The sequence below is a fragment of the Astatotilapia calliptera genome, chromosome 18 (assembly GCF_900246225.1).
Source record: "Astatotilapia calliptera chromosome 18, fAstCal1.2, whole genome shotgun sequence".
Lineage (NCBI taxonomy): Eukaryota > Metazoa > Chordata > Actinopteri > Cichliformes > Cichlidae > Astatotilapia > Astatotilapia calliptera.
This window is the reverse complement of record NC_039319.1, coordinates 9,963,300-9,985,373: the sequence shown is the minus strand read 5'-3', so window position 1 is coordinate 9,985,373 and position 22,074 is coordinate 9,963,300. Positions and strand designations below refer to the sequence as shown.

General features: G+C 39.3%; 1 protein-coding gene across 3 annotated transcripts in view; it reads right to left on the bottom strand.

The window, feature by feature from the left end:
* Positions 1 to 2,837: 2,837 nt before the first annotated feature.
* gnal2 (guanine nucleotide binding protein (G protein), alpha activating activity polypeptide, olfactory type 2) overlaps positions 2,838 to 22,074 on the bottom strand; it is a 54,052-nt gene continuing 34,815 nt past the window's right edge. For 2 of the 3 annotated variants that reach the window (XM_026148657.1, XM_026148656.1), the window contains exons 6-12: positions 9,801 to 9,855; positions 9,593 to 9,666; positions 7,465 to 7,523; positions 6,849 to 6,969; positions 6,441 to 6,571; positions 6,262 to 6,329; positions 2,839 to 4,538 (exon numbers count right to left, since the gene is read on the bottom strand). In XM_026148657.1, coding sequence (XP_026004442.1) covers positions 4,392 to 4,538; positions 6,262 to 6,329; positions 6,441 to 6,571; positions 6,849 to 6,969; positions 7,465 to 7,523; positions 9,593 to 9,666; positions 9,801 to 9,855 — 655 coding nt within the window. In that variant the 3' untranslated portion in view covers positions 2,839 to 4,391. Of the gene's footprint in view, positions 4,539 to 6,261; positions 6,330 to 6,440; positions 6,572 to 6,848; positions 6,970 to 7,464; positions 7,524 to 9,592; positions 9,667 to 9,800; positions 9,856 to 22,074 lie in introns of all 3 variants that reach the window. The other variant, XM_026148654.1, reaches the window with a different exon arrangement.

The following is a 22,074-nucleotide window of genomic DNA, read 5'->3' as shown; positions in this document are numbered from 1 at the left end:
AATCATCATCATGATGCTTTTCATTACACTTGAATGAGATCTTTGTACTACTATGCTGTGCTTTATTTCTGCCAGACGTGGCGCTGTACTTTATGGCCAAATGTCCACTTTGATTTCATCTGTTGACAGGACATTGTTCTAGAAATCCTGTGGTTTGGTCAGATGCACATTTGCAAACCTCAGCCATGCTGCCAGGCTTTCTCCTGGCATCCTCTCCAAACGAGCCATACTCTAATTGTACTGTCATGAACTTTAACATTTAACTTGCTAAATGATGCCTGTAGAGTCTGAGAGTCATTGCACCGTCTGAGGTTGGGGTGAGTTTGCTGGAATGTCCACTCCTAGGAAGATTGAGAGCTGTTATACGTTTTCCACTTGTGTATAAGCTTACTGACTGATCAAATTGTTTTTAAATGGTTGTGTGACTGTGTAGGCTCTCAGTCATGGATATGATAGTCTTGAGAGCTTGAAAAGAAGTCACCTGGACTTCTTTAATTTGTGAAGAAGTTTTGCCTCACCTGGTATTTAACACCTTGGTGGGGTCTGCTCCTTTGTTTAAGTCATGCTGAAGGTCGTTGGCCCACTATTAATCATGTGACTCCCCACGAGCCAAGGTGTGAAAAAAGGCATGGGTAATTACCATTACCGGGCCAAAGCTGTGAAACCTAACTGCCCCAGCCCACCTATAGCTATAGGGCTTTGGAGTCAGCTGAGGAATTGTTGTAGTTTTTTTATGAATTTGTTAATTAGCATAAAAGAAGGAATGTCTGGTTTATTAGTAACTTTAAAACTTAAGTACAGAAAACTTTATATTTACCATCTTCTTATCTCTTACTTACAGTTTGGCAACTAATGTCACGGATTTAAATCAGTATTTAAAATTTCAATCATCTCTTCTCTCAACACTTTGTTCTTATCTCATAGTAAGTGGATCGAGTTTTTATCATCAATCATTTCAGGTTTTGAATGTGTGATTTCAGTTTTATGGTAACAATACATTTTTAAAAATGTCACATGAAAACTCAGAACTAGCACAATATTGTTGTCCAATTCTATGCATTCCTAGCACACACAGCCAGCCATTATTAACTTTATTAGCTGAACCTGCCTTCTGTGAAGTTTAATCAACCAGAACTGTAAAATCTGGTAAAACTGTTTATCATGATCATCTCAAAGTTAAAAACAAAAAGATACCGAAAGTACCCAGCTTCACTCTCCTCACAATAGTTTCAAATATTAGTAACAAAACAGCAAAAATAACAAATATAGTAATTAAATAACCCTTACATGCCTTTAGATGCATGAAAGAAATATGAAAAATGTAGGTATTAACAAATCCATAACAATTGGCATAAATCGATATTTAGGTTAATTTGCTTTTGTATTTATACTTTGAAACGCATGAACAATACAGAAGAAAATACAGAAGTAAACAGATTTCGAAACTAATAACTAATGCGAGAAAGTAAAATATTGTTAAGGCGATGTAATTGTAAAAAACTAACAGAACCACATGAAAACACAATTATGCATAACTTATAACTATTATTTCTGATGCATTAATTTGCATATTTATCAATTCATTAATTATTGTCTAAGGAATTAAAATTAACATGGCCAAAATGCATCAAATATAAATTAATTTGTAGAATGTGACGAGTAATATTTCTGCTTTATTTGCTTTTGTATTACAAATAATAACCTATAGAAAAACTATTTGTGGGTGAGGAAAATGAGAAATTATATTAAAAGTAATAAATTGGGTATAAAGTCAAAATTCAATGGGAAATTAGATAAAGTGGAAAAGTGACACACGTGTAAACATTTAAAGAATCAAATTAAAACTTACTTGATGCAGTATTAAATACTGACCATCACCATTTACACCATTTTAATGTTAGAGATTTATACCAAGTATTAAGTATTTATTAGTTTCACATTTTATAAATGCTCGCCCAATATTTGGTGCATTTAATGGCATATTGATTTACTTATCTAATCATTTTTTGTTTTTGTTTGTTTTGGTCGTTTCGGTCTCCCACATTTTTATTTTTATTTTTTTTTGAATGAATGAATAAAGAAAATCCGGACACAACTGGACACCAAGATGGAAATAAAGCAAAGTCCTCTAATGTGCCTCTTTATTTAAAGAAAATAAAAATGTCATTTAATCATCCTCCCAGGCCAAACAAGGTTTTTGCACCTCCAGTCAGTTCACTCTCTGTTGGGGATAGACGTGTACTGTAGCAGAAGAAAAGGCTGATGCTGTTTGTACAAGGAGAAGAGCTCGTCTTGTTGGGTGCTGCTCACACATTCATAGTGCCTGTGCCATCGGGTATGGCTCCAAAGGACCAAAGAATTACTAATATTGCACACTCTCATTTATTCATCTCCATTCTAAACATGCTTTCCTATGTGTGTATGTATACATATTTACCGTATACATACATAGGTATGTACACCTAGGCACACACATAATTAAACATGTATAATTGTACATATATATTTATATAGACCTATAAATTTACATGTACATACATTTATAAAATTTTATACACACATACACACTTGCTCTCCAACACACACACACACACACACTCACACAATGCATCTGTGAGTCTATGTTTGTTTTATGTACACATGCGCACAGGCACGCACATCAGTACGGATCGCTCACACATACGCGCGCGTACGCACACGCACTTCATATCGAAAAAACGTTGGTTCCTATTAAAACAACACCAGGTTGCAATTTGGACACTTTCAATGGAATTCAAATGTTTGTTTAAAGCTGTGAAATTCAAAAAATATATATAATAAAAGGAGGGAAAACGAAAAAAATAAAAGAACGAAAAAAAAAAAAAAAAAGGCATGGCGCTGCAACATCTGGTCTTCACTGCAGGTAAGTGGTTAATTTGCATAATGTATACAGGTTTTTAGGATTTTTCCCCTATTTTTTTATTTCTTACTAAACAGCATTTCCTTTTTTTTTCTTTTTTTTTTTATAAACCAGAAAAAACTAAACTCTACAGAGAAAGTCCCCTACCTGCAGTCTTTCGCTGCCGATAGAGTTTGACATCAAGCTGTACAGCGCAGTTGAAAACATACTTACATCTGAGCTCATTTACAGGTACAGCCATAATCAAGGCACAAAGATCTACAAGTAGATTTGTTTTTCTTTCAATTAAGTTGTACAAAATAATATTACATTTTACAGTCTGTACAGGATAATTCAACCTTGCACAGTGTACAAGTTAACAAAAACCCCCCCAAAAAACCAAAAACAAAACAATACATTTTTTTTCTCTCCCGTCCCACCCACCCTCCTCCCCATCAGTATCTCTAAGCTAAAAGGATGGTTTGTGTGGAAAAAGGAGGCAGGTCCGAGTCCGTGGAGGCAACAGGGCTAAGGTGCAGAGAGCTCAGTCCCTTTTCCTTCATTAAAAGCCGTCTTCTAGTCGCCGTAATTTCTGCCCCCCTCCCATCTTTAATCTCTCGCTCCACACGTCTTCTCGGCTGCTCGGTCCGCCCTGCAGCTCGGCAAGCAGGGCGACAGGATAATAAATATTGTGATGCTACATTGTGTGTATGCTTCCTCTGGAAAAAAAAACAAAAACAAAAAAACACCGACAACAACAAAAAAAACAAAAGTTATTAAGGAACCTGATGCAAAGTGCATTTATCTCTTCATCCATTCGGTTCCCTCTCCGTCCAGCCGTCTTCAACGCGGGGAGAAGAAGGCGGTCAGAGAGGCTGAGGGCGGGGTGACAGGCCAAAAAAAAATAAAAATTATTACAAGAGGTGGTGAGGGGTCATGGCGGTTAAACACACACTCGTTCACATGGCATTCCTCCCTCTCTTCATTACACACACATACTGCCTCTGCACTGAGGTCCTCCAGGTGTGTTTTATGTGTCCTCGCCCACCAGTCCAAGTCCAAAGACAAAGCCCAAAAAAAGTGGACACAAAGGGGCAAAAAATAAAATAAAAGGAGGTAGCCCAAGGCTTAGTGGAATGACAAAAATCAAGGCATTCAAAAAGGAAGGATTAAAAGAAGAAGAAGAAGAAAAAAAAAAAAAGAAGCGGCACACATCAACTTTGTTCCCCAGCTTTCCTTTTACATCTGTGAAATGGGGACGAAATCTCGGAGAGAGAAAACAAAAAGTAGTACAAAAAGCTAAGAAGTTAAAAAGAGGAAGAGGATTTGACACACTTCAGTAGTACTTCGTAGTCCTCGACAGGAGGGGCGGTCGGGGTGGGTTTCTTCTGGGGATGTGGGGTGAAGAGTCAGGGAGGAGCAGGAGGAAAGGTTCGTCAAGGTTGCAGAATGGTGGAGAAAAAAAAAACAAAAAAAAAAAAAAACACAGAAGGCTGACGGAGTCGGTCTCCCATCACAAGAGTTCGTACTGCCGCAGGTGCATTCTCTGGATGATGTCCCGGCAGTCGTTGAACACCCGCCGGATATTCTCTGTGTCAACGGCACAGGTGAAGTGTGGGTAGCAGTAGTGTCTGCCGTCGCCGCTCGCAGTGCTGATCCGCTGAGGAGGAGGACACAGACATGACACGTCACATCCTCCACGCCACGAGCACACGTTTAGCCTCCCTGATGTTCCCTCAGTTTCTCAGATCTGCTGCTCTCGTTTCTTCCCTTCATTATTTGATTTTTCTTTACAGCTAAAAGTTCTTACAGCACCATCCCCACCTAAAAATCACACTACTTCCTGCCTCTGCAGCTTAAACTGTGACTCATCTGAGCACTTCACTGTCATTTTACTCAAAATATCTGGATCACATCTGTTCTGAACACCACTGGGTTTGACTGACTTTAGCAGGCCTTTAACCATTCTTAATTTCACACATCAGTTTTCTTTTTGTTTGTAAATGTGATGATAAATAGTTTTATTTCATCTTTGAATAAAGCACACGCCTTACTATATATTATTTAAATTATTCAATTCAGCTGAAGCATTTAGCTTTTCCTGCTTCTTACCTTGAATATTGCTCAGCATATTTAAGATTAATGTGCTAATGCCAATGCTATTCTAAGTTTTCTGTGCACTTTCAGTACTTTGACACATAAAGGCCTCTCAACTTCTTATTTTTAGCGCCCTCTATGGGTTAGATATCACATCACAGGCATGAATAGATTGCCACAGTTTAATTCTGACTGATGTGTGTATCAGACGCTGATGAAAACACTCTGGGGGCAGGGGGTTCCCCTAACAATTCACACTTAAAATATTATTCTACCTGACGACAAAGTGGCTCAGTAGTTATGTGCAGTTACACTGTGCCGCGCTTGTTTCGTCTTCATTTTTGTAAAAAGTTTGCATCTGTAAAAATGACATCTTTCACCAATGTGCACCAAAACATAGTTGTGACACGAGGAAGTCTGTAATTTGCATACTTCTTCATAAAAGTGCACTACATTTGGAGTACGTGATTCCCGTCACACATATTCCCAGGTATCTGTCCCAGGTAACAGGAATACTATCATAACGCATTTATTTCTGGGAAATTCACAGCTTTCAAGCTCGCTGTCATTACTAGAAACTGAGGCAAGTAATTTTAGAGCAATCAGTCCCTAAATACAGCTTACATGACCATAAGTGTGTCTAGCGTGTTAAACACTGGCCAGATAACCACACTAGACCCATATTTGTTCTACCCACTAAATAAGAACAACATTGGTCACTATTAAACTGAAACGCTGGAGTCACTATTTTGATATGAAAGAAATAAATTCAGCCACAGAACAGCTCACATTCAAACACCAAGAACAGATGTAACCCCTTCACTTCCTCAACTAAATGCTTCAAGTTATTGCTGCAGCATTAAGTCCTACTAGTAAAGTTATAATCTGTTTAATAATGTTATCTGTGTCTTAAAGATTATTTGTGACTACAGAGTGTATACAAAAAAGGCCATGCAAAAACAGCTTCGTTACAGCCATTTATAGTAAAAACAAATGCAACCGAATTTAATTTTTAACCCTACAGAAGGTGTTTCGCGATCAGCGGCAGGACTCGTAGCAGCAGTAGTACCTGCTGAAATCAGCATTGCGCATCTGCGGACAACTTGTCCCCACAAGGAGGTCGGACCACCAGAAAAGGTTCATCAGGTTCAAAGCAACATAACAGGCCCAGCTGGGATTACAGGTACGTGTGTAAAATACTAAGTTATGAATTAACAGGACAAGTGTATTCGTGGCTGGACACTGATTGACTTCAGCTCACTTCAGACATACGCTGATACACTTACAAGAAACTCGTCTCGGATGAAGAACTTGGCTCTCGTCACTCTCGGGTCTTCACCGGGTTCAGGAGTTGCTAAAAAAAAAGAAAAAAAAAAAAGAAATTTAACGTTAATACAGACGATACAAGGAATTCAAAAGTCTGTCTGGACATAGACGAGCCAGGTGCACTAGGAAAGGAACAAACCTTCATTTGGTATGGTGTAGCGAGCATATTCAGGGAAGTAGTCTTCAATTTTGGATTTTCCAGCTAGTACTTTCTCAGCCAGCATGTCCTGCTTGTTCAGGAATAATATGACGGATATAGTGCGTAACCATCTGAAAACAAACAAACAAAAGAAAAAAAACACCATTAAAGAAACTGCACAAGCTTCACCCTTCAGTCGTGGAAATTTTGGGATTTTCAAAGATAAAGCTGACAGTCATTTACACACATCACGATAAAGGTGAGACAGAAGCAGGTTTTATTTACTTATATTTACTACTTTTTAAGCCTTATGTGGGCCTTCTCTCTCATTGCGAAAGGAAAGTGAGCATTTTCTAACATTTTGAGTTAAAAAAAACAAAAAAAACCCCACAACAAATAGGGACTCACCTGTTGTTCCAAATACTGCGGAAGAGGTCCAGAGCTTCCCGTAGCCTGTTGGTGTTATTGTCTTCCCTTATTACCATGTTGTAGCTGCTGCTGGCCACCACGAAGATGATCGCAGTGACGTCTGGAAGAAAACATGAGATAGATTTTGACGTCACTGGTCTTAAGGAGTATATTCAAGTCGTGTCAAATCACCTTTATTTATATGGCATTCAAAACTACGGGAGTGGACACAAAGTGCTTTCCAGTTAAGGGAAATGTATTAACATTCAAGGTTTAAAAAACACACAATAGCGCAGTGAGAAGGAAAGCAAAATTTATAGTAATATGCAAACCAAAACCAGGAGAAAATTTAAAAATAGAAACAACTGACTAAAAGAGCACTTTGTGTCAAGGAAAACAAAAAACGAGACAGCTCAGATTTGACTATAAACAAGTCAAAAGACTAGGCTCTTCAATACCAGTTTAAGATTTGGACTGGTCCTTGTGCAACTGACGGGATGCTGGAGCTGAGAGAAAATGCCTTAAGACGGGCAGGATGTAATGGGAGGAGAATGAGCTGCAGGTCGAGGATGTACAGTGTGGCTATTTGAAGGAAAACAAGGAGGAAAAGTCTCACCGTTAAAGCACTGAATCCATTTTCTCCTTTCATCTCTCTGGCCCCCAACATCAAACATGCTGTGGAAGAGACAGTAATGGGTCAGATACTCGCTGCTGCCCTCTTCTGATCAAAGAGCTCATATCACTCAGGACTGGGGGGCATCAGGTACATACTGTACGGCACTGACACACCAGTTTTGTTTCACAGATTGTCCTGATAAAGACTCAAAATAAAATTAAAAATCTTCACAAAAGACGTGTTTCTGTCTCGTATTACATGTGCTTCTGGTTTGCAAAAAGAGATCCTTGACACTTACGGAACGGCTGTGGACGCATAAATAATCCATTAATTAATAAATGTTACGAAGGGCGAAATTATTTGTAATGTCTGTGTGTCCCTGGCTGGATGTTTGGGAGTTATCAAAGCCGAATAATGACAAACGCACACCCAAAGGGAAGTCATGACCCAGACCTTTTTTTAACCAGTCGTTTAGGATGATATAATGTGATACAAAGGCCCATTTCAGATGGTAGAATAAGACTGTTGTGTCTGCGACTGCGGAAATGGGTCACCTCATCTGACATCATCAAAGCTGTTACAAAACATTTACTCTAACCTTTATTGGCTGCTCTAATAACTGTAACCAACAGTAAATAACTTGCAACAGGCTCAGAAATCACACTGGTCGACCGCAGGGGAATCATTTTGCATTTTAGTCACCTCTATGACGTGCATTTCTACCTCATCTTCCAGCTGCTGAGCAGGTTGTGGGCTCAGGGTTTTGTTCAAAGGAACAAACTTATGACATTTGAGGCTCTTAACACGAGGCCAGAGTAAATATAGCAATAACACCCAAGAGGGCAGTGATCCAACAAGGAGGCACAGTCCAATGTTTTTAAAAAAAAGAAAATTACTGGAAATCCGGAAAACACCTAGATGGGCTCATTTTCACAATTCTGTGAAGTTCGGAAAAGTTGCTGCATAAAAGGCAATATTAGATAAACCAATTTTAGAAGGAATACGGGGCTCGTGATTATTTTGTTCATAGGGGTGTAAATAATGGAATGAGCTGGAAACACAATGATAATACTGATCCTTCCCATAAGTACTTTATAATGGCGTCTCATCAAAAACCAACAAACAACAAACAAAGAGGAATGTGGCAATGAAAACTGAGACCTTCTGGTATTTATATGTACACGTCAGGGTTGCCAGATCTGTGTTACAAAACCAGACCAATATCCAGAGCCGGCAGAACACATTTTCAGTAGCGCACTTTAATTCCTCTGATTACAGCTGCCATAATCTATGATAATATAGCATCATCTACTAGTAGATTTATATTTTATAATAATAATTCAAATCTGAAAATAATTAGTGTAAATCGTTTGTCCCTTTGTAGGCTTGGCCCAGTAGAGGGGTGTGGTTGCTGTCGACACTCAAAGTTAAAGTTAGCTGAGCTATGTGTGCATCAGTGTGTAATCCCCCCCCACCCCAAAAAACAGCTTTCCTTCACATTTAAACCAACTAATGTGAAAATACTGCTGGCAACTGCTGATCAACTTCCCAGCCTACTTTTTAACGGGCCATCAGATGGTTATGGTTATGTTGAATCCTGGTGTGCTGTTCAGTTAGTTCGGTAGGATGTGGCTATAGTTTCTTAGCTGATGAAACATTTCTGGAAGACCGTACTGTTTACACAACTAGTTCGGGCATGCTTCATGTTTTTCTGCCTAAAAATCTGACTTTTTTCTTCTTATATACAAAACATTTTGCCACACCCAAAAAAGTTTGGCTCTTCACCCAAAGGAAAACTTAAATAAATAAATAAAACCTTTCCTTTTTCCATTGACTCACAGATAAAATACATTTTGTTTATCAAATAGACAAATATCTAGAAACACAGATTTTTGGATCAGCTTTGTGCAGTCAACCCCAAAGGTCCCATTTTAACCCTGTTCCCAACTATTTTATTTAATTTCCATGTCAAATTGGACTTTTTTTTTTTTTTTTCAAAGTAGCCTTATTACCTCCTGGCTACACAAGCTGCTAACAGGGTTTACAAAAGTTGGCAAACAATAAATGGGGACAAACATGTCTTCAATGTGTGTGTTTATGTCCTTGTTAAAGTTAAGCAGAGACTTACTGAAAGTTCACTTTATCTACTTGGAACCTCGTCTCGAAAATCCCTGAAGTTAACACTCGGCAGCGTAGCAGGTCCTACACGTAGTGAACACAAAGAAACAAAACATGCAGTTCAGGGAAAGGAGGGGGAAAAAAGAAAGAAAAACAGCAGGCAGGGTTTTGCTGGTGATTATACATTTAATACCGAGTACACTGGCAGGAGAACTGACCTGGTCTGTTGGCGTGTAGTCACTCTGTCTTACAGAATCAATTCTGTCCAGGAAACTGCAAAGGAGGGAACAGAAGAGTAGTTAAAGTTTGTTTGTCTTCCAACCATTTTGTATGTGCTGCGGAAAGAGTCATCAACATAGAAAATGTAAAGTCACTAAACTGTAAAACTATAAAATAATTGACCATTGTTTTCATAAATACGTCGTCTTCACTGAACTAACCCAAAAATATAACTCCAGATCTGATCAGCTGGAAACTACAAATGGCACATAATGCATTTTGCTATATCTGTGCAGTACATTAAAATATTTACATACTACACTGAATGCTGCAGGAAACGGCTGCCATGTCTGACTCCTGTTTTAGGCCTGCTAGGCCGGTGTTAAGGCAGCTGTATGCCACAAGAGGGCAGGCCTGCTCAGTCTGGGCTATTTTGGTCTGTCTCTAGCCAGAGTGATTACATAAGGCGGTTACTGTGGAGGTTAGACAGCTTGCTGTTGCCATCTCTTCACTACTGAGAGAGCATGTGCAGCGGTAGCAGCAGCAGCTGGGCCTCTCTGCAGCACAGCAGGCAGGATGAGGACACCGAGGCTGGGGACACATGGTCACGCAGGCCCCTGGATCATCTGGATCACATCATGAAAAGACTCCAGCAAGGCCGGTCCAAGGGCCATGATACATTTAAAATACACCACGGGTATTTGAAAAGACAAGGCGCAATGTTATTAAGAATAAGTCCACGAGCCAAATGTATAGATCAGCTGTTAATATTTCAACATTATTCTTTTTAACACGGATTCACTGATATCTAGCTTGCTGTTGTTAACAGCTTTACTATTAAGCAACACTGAATGACAGGGTAAGAAATTAACCAACAACAGGGCACAAAGCAAAAATGCTTTTTACAATACAAATGTGCTTACTGCACAAAATTCATGTTACTTGCAAAAAAAAAAAAAAAGCTATAAACTGCGCTCTCTCGCACACAGTTTATATGATTTAATGATTATTTACTTTCCTAAAGTAAAGTGACAACAATTTAAAAAGTTTTTCCCCCCCTTTTTTTTTTCTTTGTGAAAAACAAAAACCAAAAAAAGCAAAACACTGAAGATGTGAAAAATTCAATTTCAATTTACTTTTATTTATGTAGCGCCAAATACAACAGTCGCCTAAAGGCACTTGTATGGTAATGTAAAGATCCAACAATATTAGAGAGGAAAAACACCAGCAATCAGATGACCCCCTGTGAGCACACTCTTGGAGACAGTGTAAAGGAAAAACTCTCTTGTAACAGGAAGAAACCTCCAGCAGAACCAGGTTCAGGGAGGGGCAGCAAACTATAATATTTCTATTATTATTTTGGAGGACTATGGGTTAAACAATTTAAACAACTGAAAATGTCACTTTCCCAAAAAGCATATACATTATCCCATCACCTGATTGATTACTCCATCAGGAAGAGAACATCTGAATCTCCATCACCCTGCTTTATTTCAAATTAAATCCAAAGTGCTCCAGGTCACAGCCATGCCATATGGCAGACACATTTTATAGAAAGAATGGTACAAAGTGTCTGTCAGAGCAGAGGGGATAAAAGTGTGTACATCTTACAAAGTTTCCTCATCTACATCTGAAGCTGGTGAGTGATTCTAGTAAGTAGGACACAGATGTGGACCAAACAGGCTCCCCCTCACATCCTTCATTTTCTACCCAAACGCTCGCCAGCTTCACATTATCACAAGACAGCCAACACGGCTGCGGTGCACAGGAAACCCAAAGCGTCAGAAGATCCGCGTTCAGGTTTAGAGTTTTTGTAGTCAGTTCATTTTCACTTCAGCCCTACAAGTAGCACACCTAACACACCCAATGAGAATTAAATAACCGAGAATGAATGCTCTATTATGAACCATTAGATAACAGAGACGCTGCTCATGTGCTCCGACAACAATGTTTTCATCACACCAACTGTTTCTGCCCACAAAAAAGGAGAAGTAAGGCTATTTTTGAAAGAGCACTCCACTTTCTCACAGTAAATACATATACATGAACAGTAAATACGCTTGCAGGATGATTACGTTTAACATATGCAGTACAGAGAAAAGGAAGGTCACATCTGAAATGAACTCTAGCAGTTCACTTGGAAACCAAATACGCCATCATTATTTAAAAAAAATAAAAATGCTGTCCAAAATCAGCCGGTTATACATCGCATTTGACGTCCAAAATACATGTATGTAATGTAATTTCTTTTTGTGCCGTTTTAATTATGCAATATTTAAGTAAGTAACAGATGAAGTGCTCAGGACACATTACCATAGCCTGAGTTGGGATTTAAAAATTGTCCTTTTATTATTTTACTACCCTTCCTCTCCATTGGATCAACACTCTAATCCAGCATGTAAAATTCCCACAATTCTTTAATGTCTTTGATTTACAACCTGACCTTTGAAGGTGAACCGTGAATACACGTTTTAGACATTCAATTCAGCCTGAAAATCATCTTTACAGACCTGACACATACACGAGAGACGTTTATGGACATGGTTTGCTTTGTAACGAAACGTCACAATCCATGTGGGATTTTCTATCTTACATCTTACATCTTGTATGGTTACGTGTCTCCCCGCATCTACCATCTCTTTGTCTATAATTCTATTATGTGTATAATGTTAGTGGTTTGAGTCCTGAATAAACAAAACTGGCCAGCGTTTCCCAGGAAAGGAAAAAAAAACAACAAGTAAACAATAAAATCCACATCATCTTGTGTTCAGTTTGAGGAGTTTGTGAAGACAAGTAAAACTAGTGTTTTTGTTTATTTTGTTATATGGTTTTAGCAGGAAGCTGAAAATAACCTAAGGTAAGAGTCTCTTTTGGTTATGATTATTTTTAGCAGCTCTTGCTGCCTTTAGCTTGTCCTATTTTTATTTTCCGCTTAGCTATATTATTTCTGTAGACTTCAACTCAGTAAAAGATGATAATTTTCCCCAAACCCATTTTCAAGTGGTTGTTAATGTTTCCCTTCCCCTGGGGAGCTGGGGTCGTAGCAATGAGAATTTAATTTTAAGTTATTTCTGACGAGTATAGAGGTCAATGATGCACATAGGCAATTACAGACAAATGGGCAGCAAAACACACACAAAAAACCCCAACCAGACTCTGTAAACAATGTGGGCTTCTGAAAATGTTTCATCAGGTAGGAAGCCAATTCAGCGTGAACATTTCATGAGATCAGGTCTCAGACTCACACTTTTCTTAGTGGTTAGTCTGCTGCATTAATTGTTTCCTCTATGAAATGTCAGAATATGGTGATGAATCAAAGTCCTAGAACCTGAGATGATGTAACAAAGATTTGTGATAAAAAAAATAAAAAAGAAATCTCAAAATATTCAAACTCAAATAGCTGATAAAAAGTATGAAGCTGACTTGCATCGAGGTTTTTTTGCTTTATTTTATAACTGTGATTAATGTTACAAGTTGTGAATTGTGAATTTAAAGGCTCTCGTCAATTCCTCTTCAATATTTCTTACATTTTAAGCTCCTTCAAAAGCATCATTCAAACATGCTTTATCATCTAAAACCAGAATACTCATGTTTTCCATAAGTCTGTCACCTTTTCGGTTGACGTGTTTGCGCGTGTTACACAATATATTATGCATTTAAGTACATATCACTTATCATTTATTCAATATTTTAAACAATTTCACCTGTCAACTATAAATTATCCAATTCACACATTCAGAAATACTCAATTACCAAAATAACGCCAGGTTAGTGATCAAGAAAATAATCAAGTTCACTTTGAGTACAATAACAGACAAAACATGATTTTAAATAAACACAAAGATGTGACGGATAAATAAAAATAAGCGCTGAGAGAGAGAAAACACGAATCTGTGGTTTAGAGCACAGCGTTTACTTTTTGTCCTGGCTCTGAAGTCATACAACATGAAGCACACCCATCATATTACACAATTAATTATATTATTTACCAATTAGCGCTTCTCTGGAGACGAGAAACACAACCAGTAAACCCCACTGCACTGCACCGTTATTTGAGACGGCGCAGTATATGTTAAAGTGTTCCTCCCTCACACACAGACACGCAAAAATACAGGCAAAGCCTTTTAAAATTCTCCAGCTTTTTTGCCCCATTGCTGCAACAATATGAGAGTATTTTTAGTCAGCCTTCCTTGCAGAAACCCAGCTAGGTTATAATTACTGAGTGCTTTGTGACTGCCATGTGACAGAAGTACTATTGGTAGAGCACTGGAGATCCAAATATAGTCTCTGTACCAGGCAAGAGGCTAGAAAAAGAAAAAGAAAGAGAAAAAACAAGAGTACTGGATCCAGGAAAAAAGGCCGAAAAAGATAACATTGATCATCAAGTGGCCGACCAGATAATGCCTTATCAAAAGGTTTCAGTGCAGTTTACAGTGACTACAGCTGTTCTGGTTGAGTGCTACAAATAGACGGGTTTAAGGTCCAGAGAAATCTGTGGTTTGTGCTCCGTTTCTTCAGTTTCCTCCAAGAACTGCTCAACGCTGGCGTTGGAGATCTTTGTGTGATGTGGTCATTTTGTCATATTTGTGGCTTTGGAGGGATAGCAGGCCGCCATTTTGCCACTTTGTTTTTAGCATGTGTACAATATATACACAGAAAACTATGCTTGGCATTTATGAATTAGTTTTATGACTTTAAAATTTGTTCACAACCATCAAACCACATTAAATGAGATGTAATTTCTCATTTGTTTTTAGCCTGGCACAGTAGCGCTCTTATAAAGAAGGCTTTTTACTGTTTCATGACAGTTTGTTCTCTGTATATATATTTAAAGTTAAAAAGAAAAAATACCAACAATCTGCTCTAACAGTCCCCCTCTTATTCTTTTTGTGTTGAGCTGGTGCTGTGGGCCAGCCTGTGTGCTATGTATAAACTTTGTTGTGGGCAGAATCATATGGATTGACATAAGAAATATACTACACAGCAAGTTCAATATAGTCAGACCCCACCAATGAGAGGCATCGTAACAATTTTTAGCTTTCTTTACCGTTTTTGTTTACTTTCTAAAGCGAGGATGTAACAATTCCCAAAACTCTACTTAAACCACAGCACAAACAACATCATCACACGTCCCTGCTTGAGATGAGCTTTCACAGTGCTATCGTCAGGTTAAAAAAAAAAAAAAAAAAAAAAAAAGGCCCCTTTATGGCGCTAAATAGCTAAGCCGTTCATTTCACTTAGCAGTGCACCCCCTCTAGTTCTTCTATGCCATTTGTCTAGTCTTTCCATGAAACACATACACAAGCATTATTGCACATACGCAGGCTGAGCTTCACTCAAGCACTCCGATATGTTGAGGGACAGTTAATGCAAAGTGCCCCGGGCAACATGTTGCTGCCCAATGAGCAGAAAAGGGTGCAGGGGGAAGATTTTCATGGTGGGTATGTTTCCACCAAGGGCTCAGAGTCACTGGCCACCCAGCTCCACAGCACCTTCTTCGGGTACATGTTTGCCTTGCAACAGGCACAACAAGGAAACAACCAAAATAAACCAGATATCTGGAGGAGACGACCAAAATAGAACAGATCACTTTTAAATTTGTGCTAAAATCTAATTATGTGCATGAAAAAAAAAAAAAAAAGCACGTGTCCAAAGCAAAACAAAATTGAAGACATCAAAAGACAGGAATAAATACTGAAAAAAAAAAAAATCCCCTCCAACACACTGGAAACCTTCATACCGACCCACAGCAACCCAGACTCATGTGCTCATTTGATAATTGGGTTGACTTTTTACAAATAGCGGACCATCTTTAATTAGCAGTTCAGAGGATCCGATCAATAGTTTCCATATTTTGAGCGCTCGGGCCAGTATAATGGACTCTCACTTTAGTCTCCAACTGGCTGGTGACAGCGCCTGAAAACACACTGCTGGACACAACAGACCCACTGCACTGTTTCTAACTGGTAACCCTCCATTTAAATGTTTTCTGTTTGAACTGTGCGTATTTTTATCTGTAATGTGCATTTAATTCAGTTTTGTATTGTGTACAAGTTGTATAGATCCAAGTCCCCAAATATTTTTCTGAATAAATGTGAAAGGCAGTTTTTCTTAAGCTGGGCTTAATTTAATCAAGCTTCAATACGTTTGTTGCTTAGAAAGTGGCTGAAAATAACAGAAGTCTGTGAATTTTACAGTTAAGAGAACACAAATTGAATTATATGCAGACTAGTTGTGGTCACCACATACAATTTAGTCTGTTTTGAGCAACAACAAAAAAACCCCCCAAAAAACAAACAAACACATGCTTTCATACATTAAAACTAGGCAAAACTTGCCCCTTAACATGAGTAGTCAGCATCTTTTTTCATTGCATTGATTTCCAAGAGCATTATGGGTAATTAAGCCCTTTGAAAACAGCCATTTGCATGCAAAGTACAAACTGTCTTTGCATTTACTGCTTTAAAATCAAATATTCAAACCTCTTTTCACAGTTCAGTATTTCCCATTTTAACTGTGTTTAAATGAATTACCACTTTCTCTGAGGACTTTCCCACTTCTATTAACAACTGCGGCTATAAAATGTCAGAAGATGATTACAATTTCCAACAGCCAAAGATAACAAATTCAGGTGTCTACTTTTTCTCAAGCTAGCAGTGCTGGGGTTTTTCCTGCTTTGAGGAATTTTTGGTGTGCCCCCGAAAGGAAAGGAAAACTACCGGAATTTACTTTAGCATAATAGCCATGTTTATGAAATGGTTAGAAATAACAGGAAAATGCATAAACTTATGTCAAATAAGGCGACAGAGACTTTTTGCAAAAACATAATGCCATGAATTTACAAAAATTTCATAAAAACAAAAAGCAGCGTATTCTGTTATTGTTGCTGAAAACACTTTAGTAATGCAGATTTCTTTTTAAAAAATGACCAAAGAGTTGATTATATTTATATCAGCAGACTAATGTTTTCAGCTGTACTTGTACTCATTTCAAAAAGTCTAACCTAAACTAGTATCTACATACCAACTGTAAACTTAAAGAAGAACTTCCACTCAACACTTCATCTGTCTTCTCTTACAAAACACGCCCAGTATCCTAACAAAACTGGCAGCGCTGCACAGCTCGTCACATAACACGGCCTGTCCGATGTATTGAGCTGGTACAGCACGCAGGGCCACGTGCGGTGGGACACAGCGAAGGTGGAGCTGTGCAGGATCCCGGTCACCTGCTGGAAAGATCCAAGCCCGGGGGGTTCAGCTCATCCATCCAAACAGGAACACTGTGCAGTTTGGGAGATGGATCTGAAACTAGACAAATCCATCAACGGCTCAGTGGGTACTTCCTAAATATAGGAGCAAGAACGGAGACACTCCTGAAAGTCAAACCAAATCTTGTGTAAACAAAAGAGCCTGCTTTATCTCAAGGCCTCCATTTCGCCTTCCAGGCCGGCATCAAGTCATGGTTTTGAAAGGTGTTGTATAAAAATGTAAAATAGCCTGTAATGCCCTTTTGTCTCTGCTTAGTGTCTGTGTGGACCATTACATTACCTCTGTTTAAAATAGTCTCAGCCTCTGAATTGGAGCTACAGTGGGAACATTGGGAGTGAACTGTGTCCCATGTGGAGCTCCCAAATACAGTTCTCACTGTGCCATTGACTTATGGGTTTCTCTAAATAATATTGAAGCCCGACATCGATGCGCTGTCAGTAAGCTACTGAATGAGTCTGTGCCAGAAATAGAAAACCTAGTAAAAATAGTCTAAATCAACATTATCGAGCAGGTTTCAAATCTCTTGCCTGTAAACAACAGCAGCCTCTATGTCAAATTAGTTGTTCCGCTTGGAAGTAAACCAGTGACCCAGTGAAAATGAGCTTTTCCTCTTTTCCCCTAATCAAAAGTCAATAACCAATGACTAATATTAGACAGGGGCGTCTACAGTATCAGTGCAGATTGCATAAGCCTGAACTAAGCTCTACAGGCCTGAACAACCGGGTGATAGGAAATAATCCATAATGACAGAGGATGAAAGAAAACTCTGCACTAAACAGAGCTAATATTCTTTTTCCTTTCTTACTATTTAAAGATGAATTCAGCCTGAACTTCAGTGCGTATGATGTTTGTGTAGTTTGCAAACAGGCCTCCGGGTGGCATCCCTTCTCTCACGCTGCATGCAGCCTCTCTTCCACACTGACCCTGCCTGGTTTTAGCAGCTGGGTTCCCATGGCAACCCCAGACAGTCCATACCACTCCTCTCTCTCCCTCTCTTCCTAAGCCAGGCTGCACTTGTATCCTTCCATTCCCAGACGCGCTCATACATCAACACACAGCAGAACCGTGGCCTGCGCTGGCTTTCTATTACTGTATTTGTGTCACTGTATACTGCATCTGTATGTTTGGTGGGAGACCACCACGAGCTCACGGCTTAGATTATTTTCCAAATCCACCTTCTCATGCTCACGAGTAAAATACAACCACAAGTTCTGGATGAATGGTCAAATCTGCTTACAGAGTGAAGTGACCAGGAAGTATCTGCGTGGCAGCCTTAATAAGAGCTGGATCGAATTCTCTAGATACTCCGGGAAGGTCCTTCAATGCTTCATTTATTTCCCGCTTTAGGAGAGGATACACTGGAGCATCCTTTATGAAAGGAAAGAAGCTAATGCTATCCCATAATTCATAGCAACCCACTTCGCAACCGTCATTAGAAACAAACGATCAACATAGCTGACAAGAGACACAGATCATGTAAATGTTAACAGTGTGTTTTCCATTTCATGTCATAACCTGCTGATGTGTTTTGTGAATGATGGATATTATACTGCAGCAATAAAATGTGGTTATCAGGATTTTGCGCTGTGTGCAGGCCGTAGATTTACATTTTTAAAAAGTGGACAAAACAAAGTGGAAGGACTTTGAAGATGGACTACAAAAAGTGAATATTTTAAGTTTCAGAGGTACACCACCATACTGCAGAACCATGTCACTGGCATCAACCATCACATTATTAAAGAAGCTTTTTGAGTGCAGTTGGACTCCCTGCACACCGCCGCTCTCTCTTCCCATGTCCTTATTAATTCTTTCCTTGATCTCCTGACATTTTCTATCAAGGTCAAGATAAAAGTATTAAGTAACTTCTTGAACCATTCAACCAAAATCAACAGCCACAATTTAAGTGAATGGGAGCTACGTAAAATGTTGTGTGATGCATGCAAAGAACACACCAAGTCAGGCAGAACTTCAGAGACAAAGTGTTGGTTGTGGCAAAGTTTAAAATACAAAAACAAAAAAACAACAACAACAGGGCATTAAACCACAAGAATAACTGAAACAGGTGTGGCCCAGGTGACACACATCAAAATGAAAATGATGCTTTACAACCAAGTGGTAAATGCAAACCACTGGTGAAACCGAGGCAGCCTTGTTTAAGCTATACACAGGGATAAACACATCTCACACAATCAAAAATTCAAACCACCTTAAAACGCAGCAGTTTAGTCCAGCTATTGTTTTAGATTAAATCATTCACCTGAATGGTTAATAGTTTCTGCCTTTGCTAGTTGGCAGCTGAAATGCTAGCATGTAAAACAAGCTCATATTTCATTATTTCATTAGTACTCCCTCTGTCTCGCATAGAGAACCACAAAACCCAGCACAGTTCTGCAGTTTTTTATTATTACTATTGGTTTTTTTAATCTAGTATGTCTCTGGACTGTGTCAGAGAAAAACTTCCATAAAACCCAACAGATGTGTGGACATCAACATGCAAGGTAAGAAAGTCTACTGCTGTCACCTGTGTGTGCCAAGCTTGCCACAATTAACCACACATTTCAGCAGCAATGAAAACGACTGAAGTGAATACTGAATAAAATGTGATTCAGCAGTCTCACACAACTCTCAAATATTGTGCGGACAAAGTTTAGCCTGCACTCAACTTTTATCTTTTTGTGGATTACTTTCTTAATTTTGGTTAATGTTCTTTGACTAGTAAATTAGTCACCAGGAACATCCCTCGTACAAATTAGTTCCCTCACATTCCTGTGATGCAAGCAGATCAGGGGAAATGGAAGAGACATGATTTGATGTGTTTGTGATTAGTGGGATGAGTGCATCGTGTCATTATTTTCCCAGTTAACAAGTGCAAAACAGGGTCAGAGGACTCAAACAGGTATCACAGATTATTGTAGTAGCGGGGGAAAAAAACCTTACTCAATGTACTATTTAATAAAATTGTGAATACCTGCCACAAGGCAGACAGAACTTTCTACCTAGAAAAAAAACAAAACACTGGGCACACCTTGGGTTCTATGAGATGAGAGCACAATAAGTCTCCTTTGCTTTTCATTAGGCCAACATATTTGAAATATGTCTACCTAATCAAAGTCGTGAATTTGAAAATAAACACCAGTCATAAAAATCAGTGACACCAATATATCTGAAATGGTTCTTTAAAAAAAAAAAAACATCTCAACTGCAGCTCTGTCAACAAATCCTACATCCATTTCAGTCACAGCAACAGCAGCAGAAGCAGCAGCACTACAACTACTAGTAGTAATCTTCTGTGAATGTATCATGTCTGGTAAAATGGCACCAGATGCATTTTTATAACAAATACAGGTGTAAAGTAGAAAATATTAAACCAAGTTTAAATGTAACAATTTTTAGTAACGTCTAATATTTAATAATACACCCAAATACTGAAATATATATAGTCGAATCTTAAAACCCACACGACTGAGAAAATGAAACAAGGAAATGTAAATCAACTGATTACTTTGTACGGGCATTATATTCCAGTATTCACACATGGAGACTATTTCATAACATGCACATGTAAGTACATCTGTAACCTGTAGCAGCTGTGAAAGCACATCAGCAGAAGAATTACATTTCTGAATAAATATTGCTTTAGTGGAGAGTATCAGTCACTGAAAAACCACAACAGGAAAAGAAGAAGAGGAAGAACCGGATGTTCGCTGGTGTAGCATATTCTCTTTTCATGACCCTCTTAGACTCGGGTGGGGGGGTGGAGGGGGGGATAGCCATGTCTACGTGGTTACTTTCAGTATAATAAAGCTGTAAAATCTCAGGTTACAAATGCCTGCAACAATAAATCACCCAACCAAGTGTTTACTTAAGTTAGCCTCCAAGCTACCTCTTTTAGCTCAGCCTGACAAAACACCCTACAGCTCAAACTGTCAACAAACCGCTGTGACACCAAAAAAAATATCTATATAAAAAGGTTTCTATTAATAGCATTGTGTCCCATTCTGACCATGTTCCACAGGAGGTGAAAGGTGAGGCTTGTTTGACTAGTGGCTGAGGTGGAGGGAGACCTTTTGCCTGGGTGTGGCTGGACACAACTATCCTCTGGACTCGCTGATAACTGGCCCTGCATGCTACTGAACGCATTGAGGCCAACCTTGAAGTGGTGCTCTGAGGGTTTGAAATCCCCATGTGTGACAAAACATGCTAAACACACATAGTCATGTGCCCCCTCGTAGATTCTGCATGGCTCACAGTCTGTGTGTAGCTCACTCTGCTAGGCCTGGGAGAGAGTGTGGAGCCAATGAGGAGGCCTGGTCATGATTAGGCAGCAAAATGTATCCTCGCGTGTCAAACCTCACTTTGATCCATTCAGCTTCCCCTCTGTCTGTCTCAGCAGTGAAAGAAATGGTTGAGCTGTGTGGGTGTGTGCGTGTGTGTGGGGCAGGGGGAGACAGAGAAAGCAGGGAAGCATATGAGTGCATTCATACACTTACAATGATTTGTTTTATGTCAGGGCATTAAGAGAAAGTATAGTCAGGAAGTGTATAGTCTCCCTCTCACACGCACGCACACACACACACACATATACAGAAACACACAAAACCAACACAGAGGCGTTTTGTGTCTCACCTTCTGCTACTGACCTTCCCTTTGTTTACAGCGCATTGCCGGGATACTCCCTTTGATTCGGCTTCGCACACGTGACCCTAGCCAGTTTCTGCTCTGCAGTGCTGCTGCTAAAAATAGCCTCAGCTTGCCCTGGCTCCACAGCTAGTTTACATAAGCTCTAAGGGGGGTGGGGGGAGAAAAGGGAGCGACATAGGGGGAGAGAGAGGAGGGGGAGTCTCAGTAAAGAGAGAGCGATAGAGAGCGAGGGGGAGAGAGGAGGAGTAAAAAAGGGGGAGGAGGGAGGGAGGGAGGGGATGGGATCTATGGACAACCATTCCACAATCTCTGAGCAGGGAACCTGCAGCGCCACTGCTGTCCTCCAGCAGACTATGCCTTTACA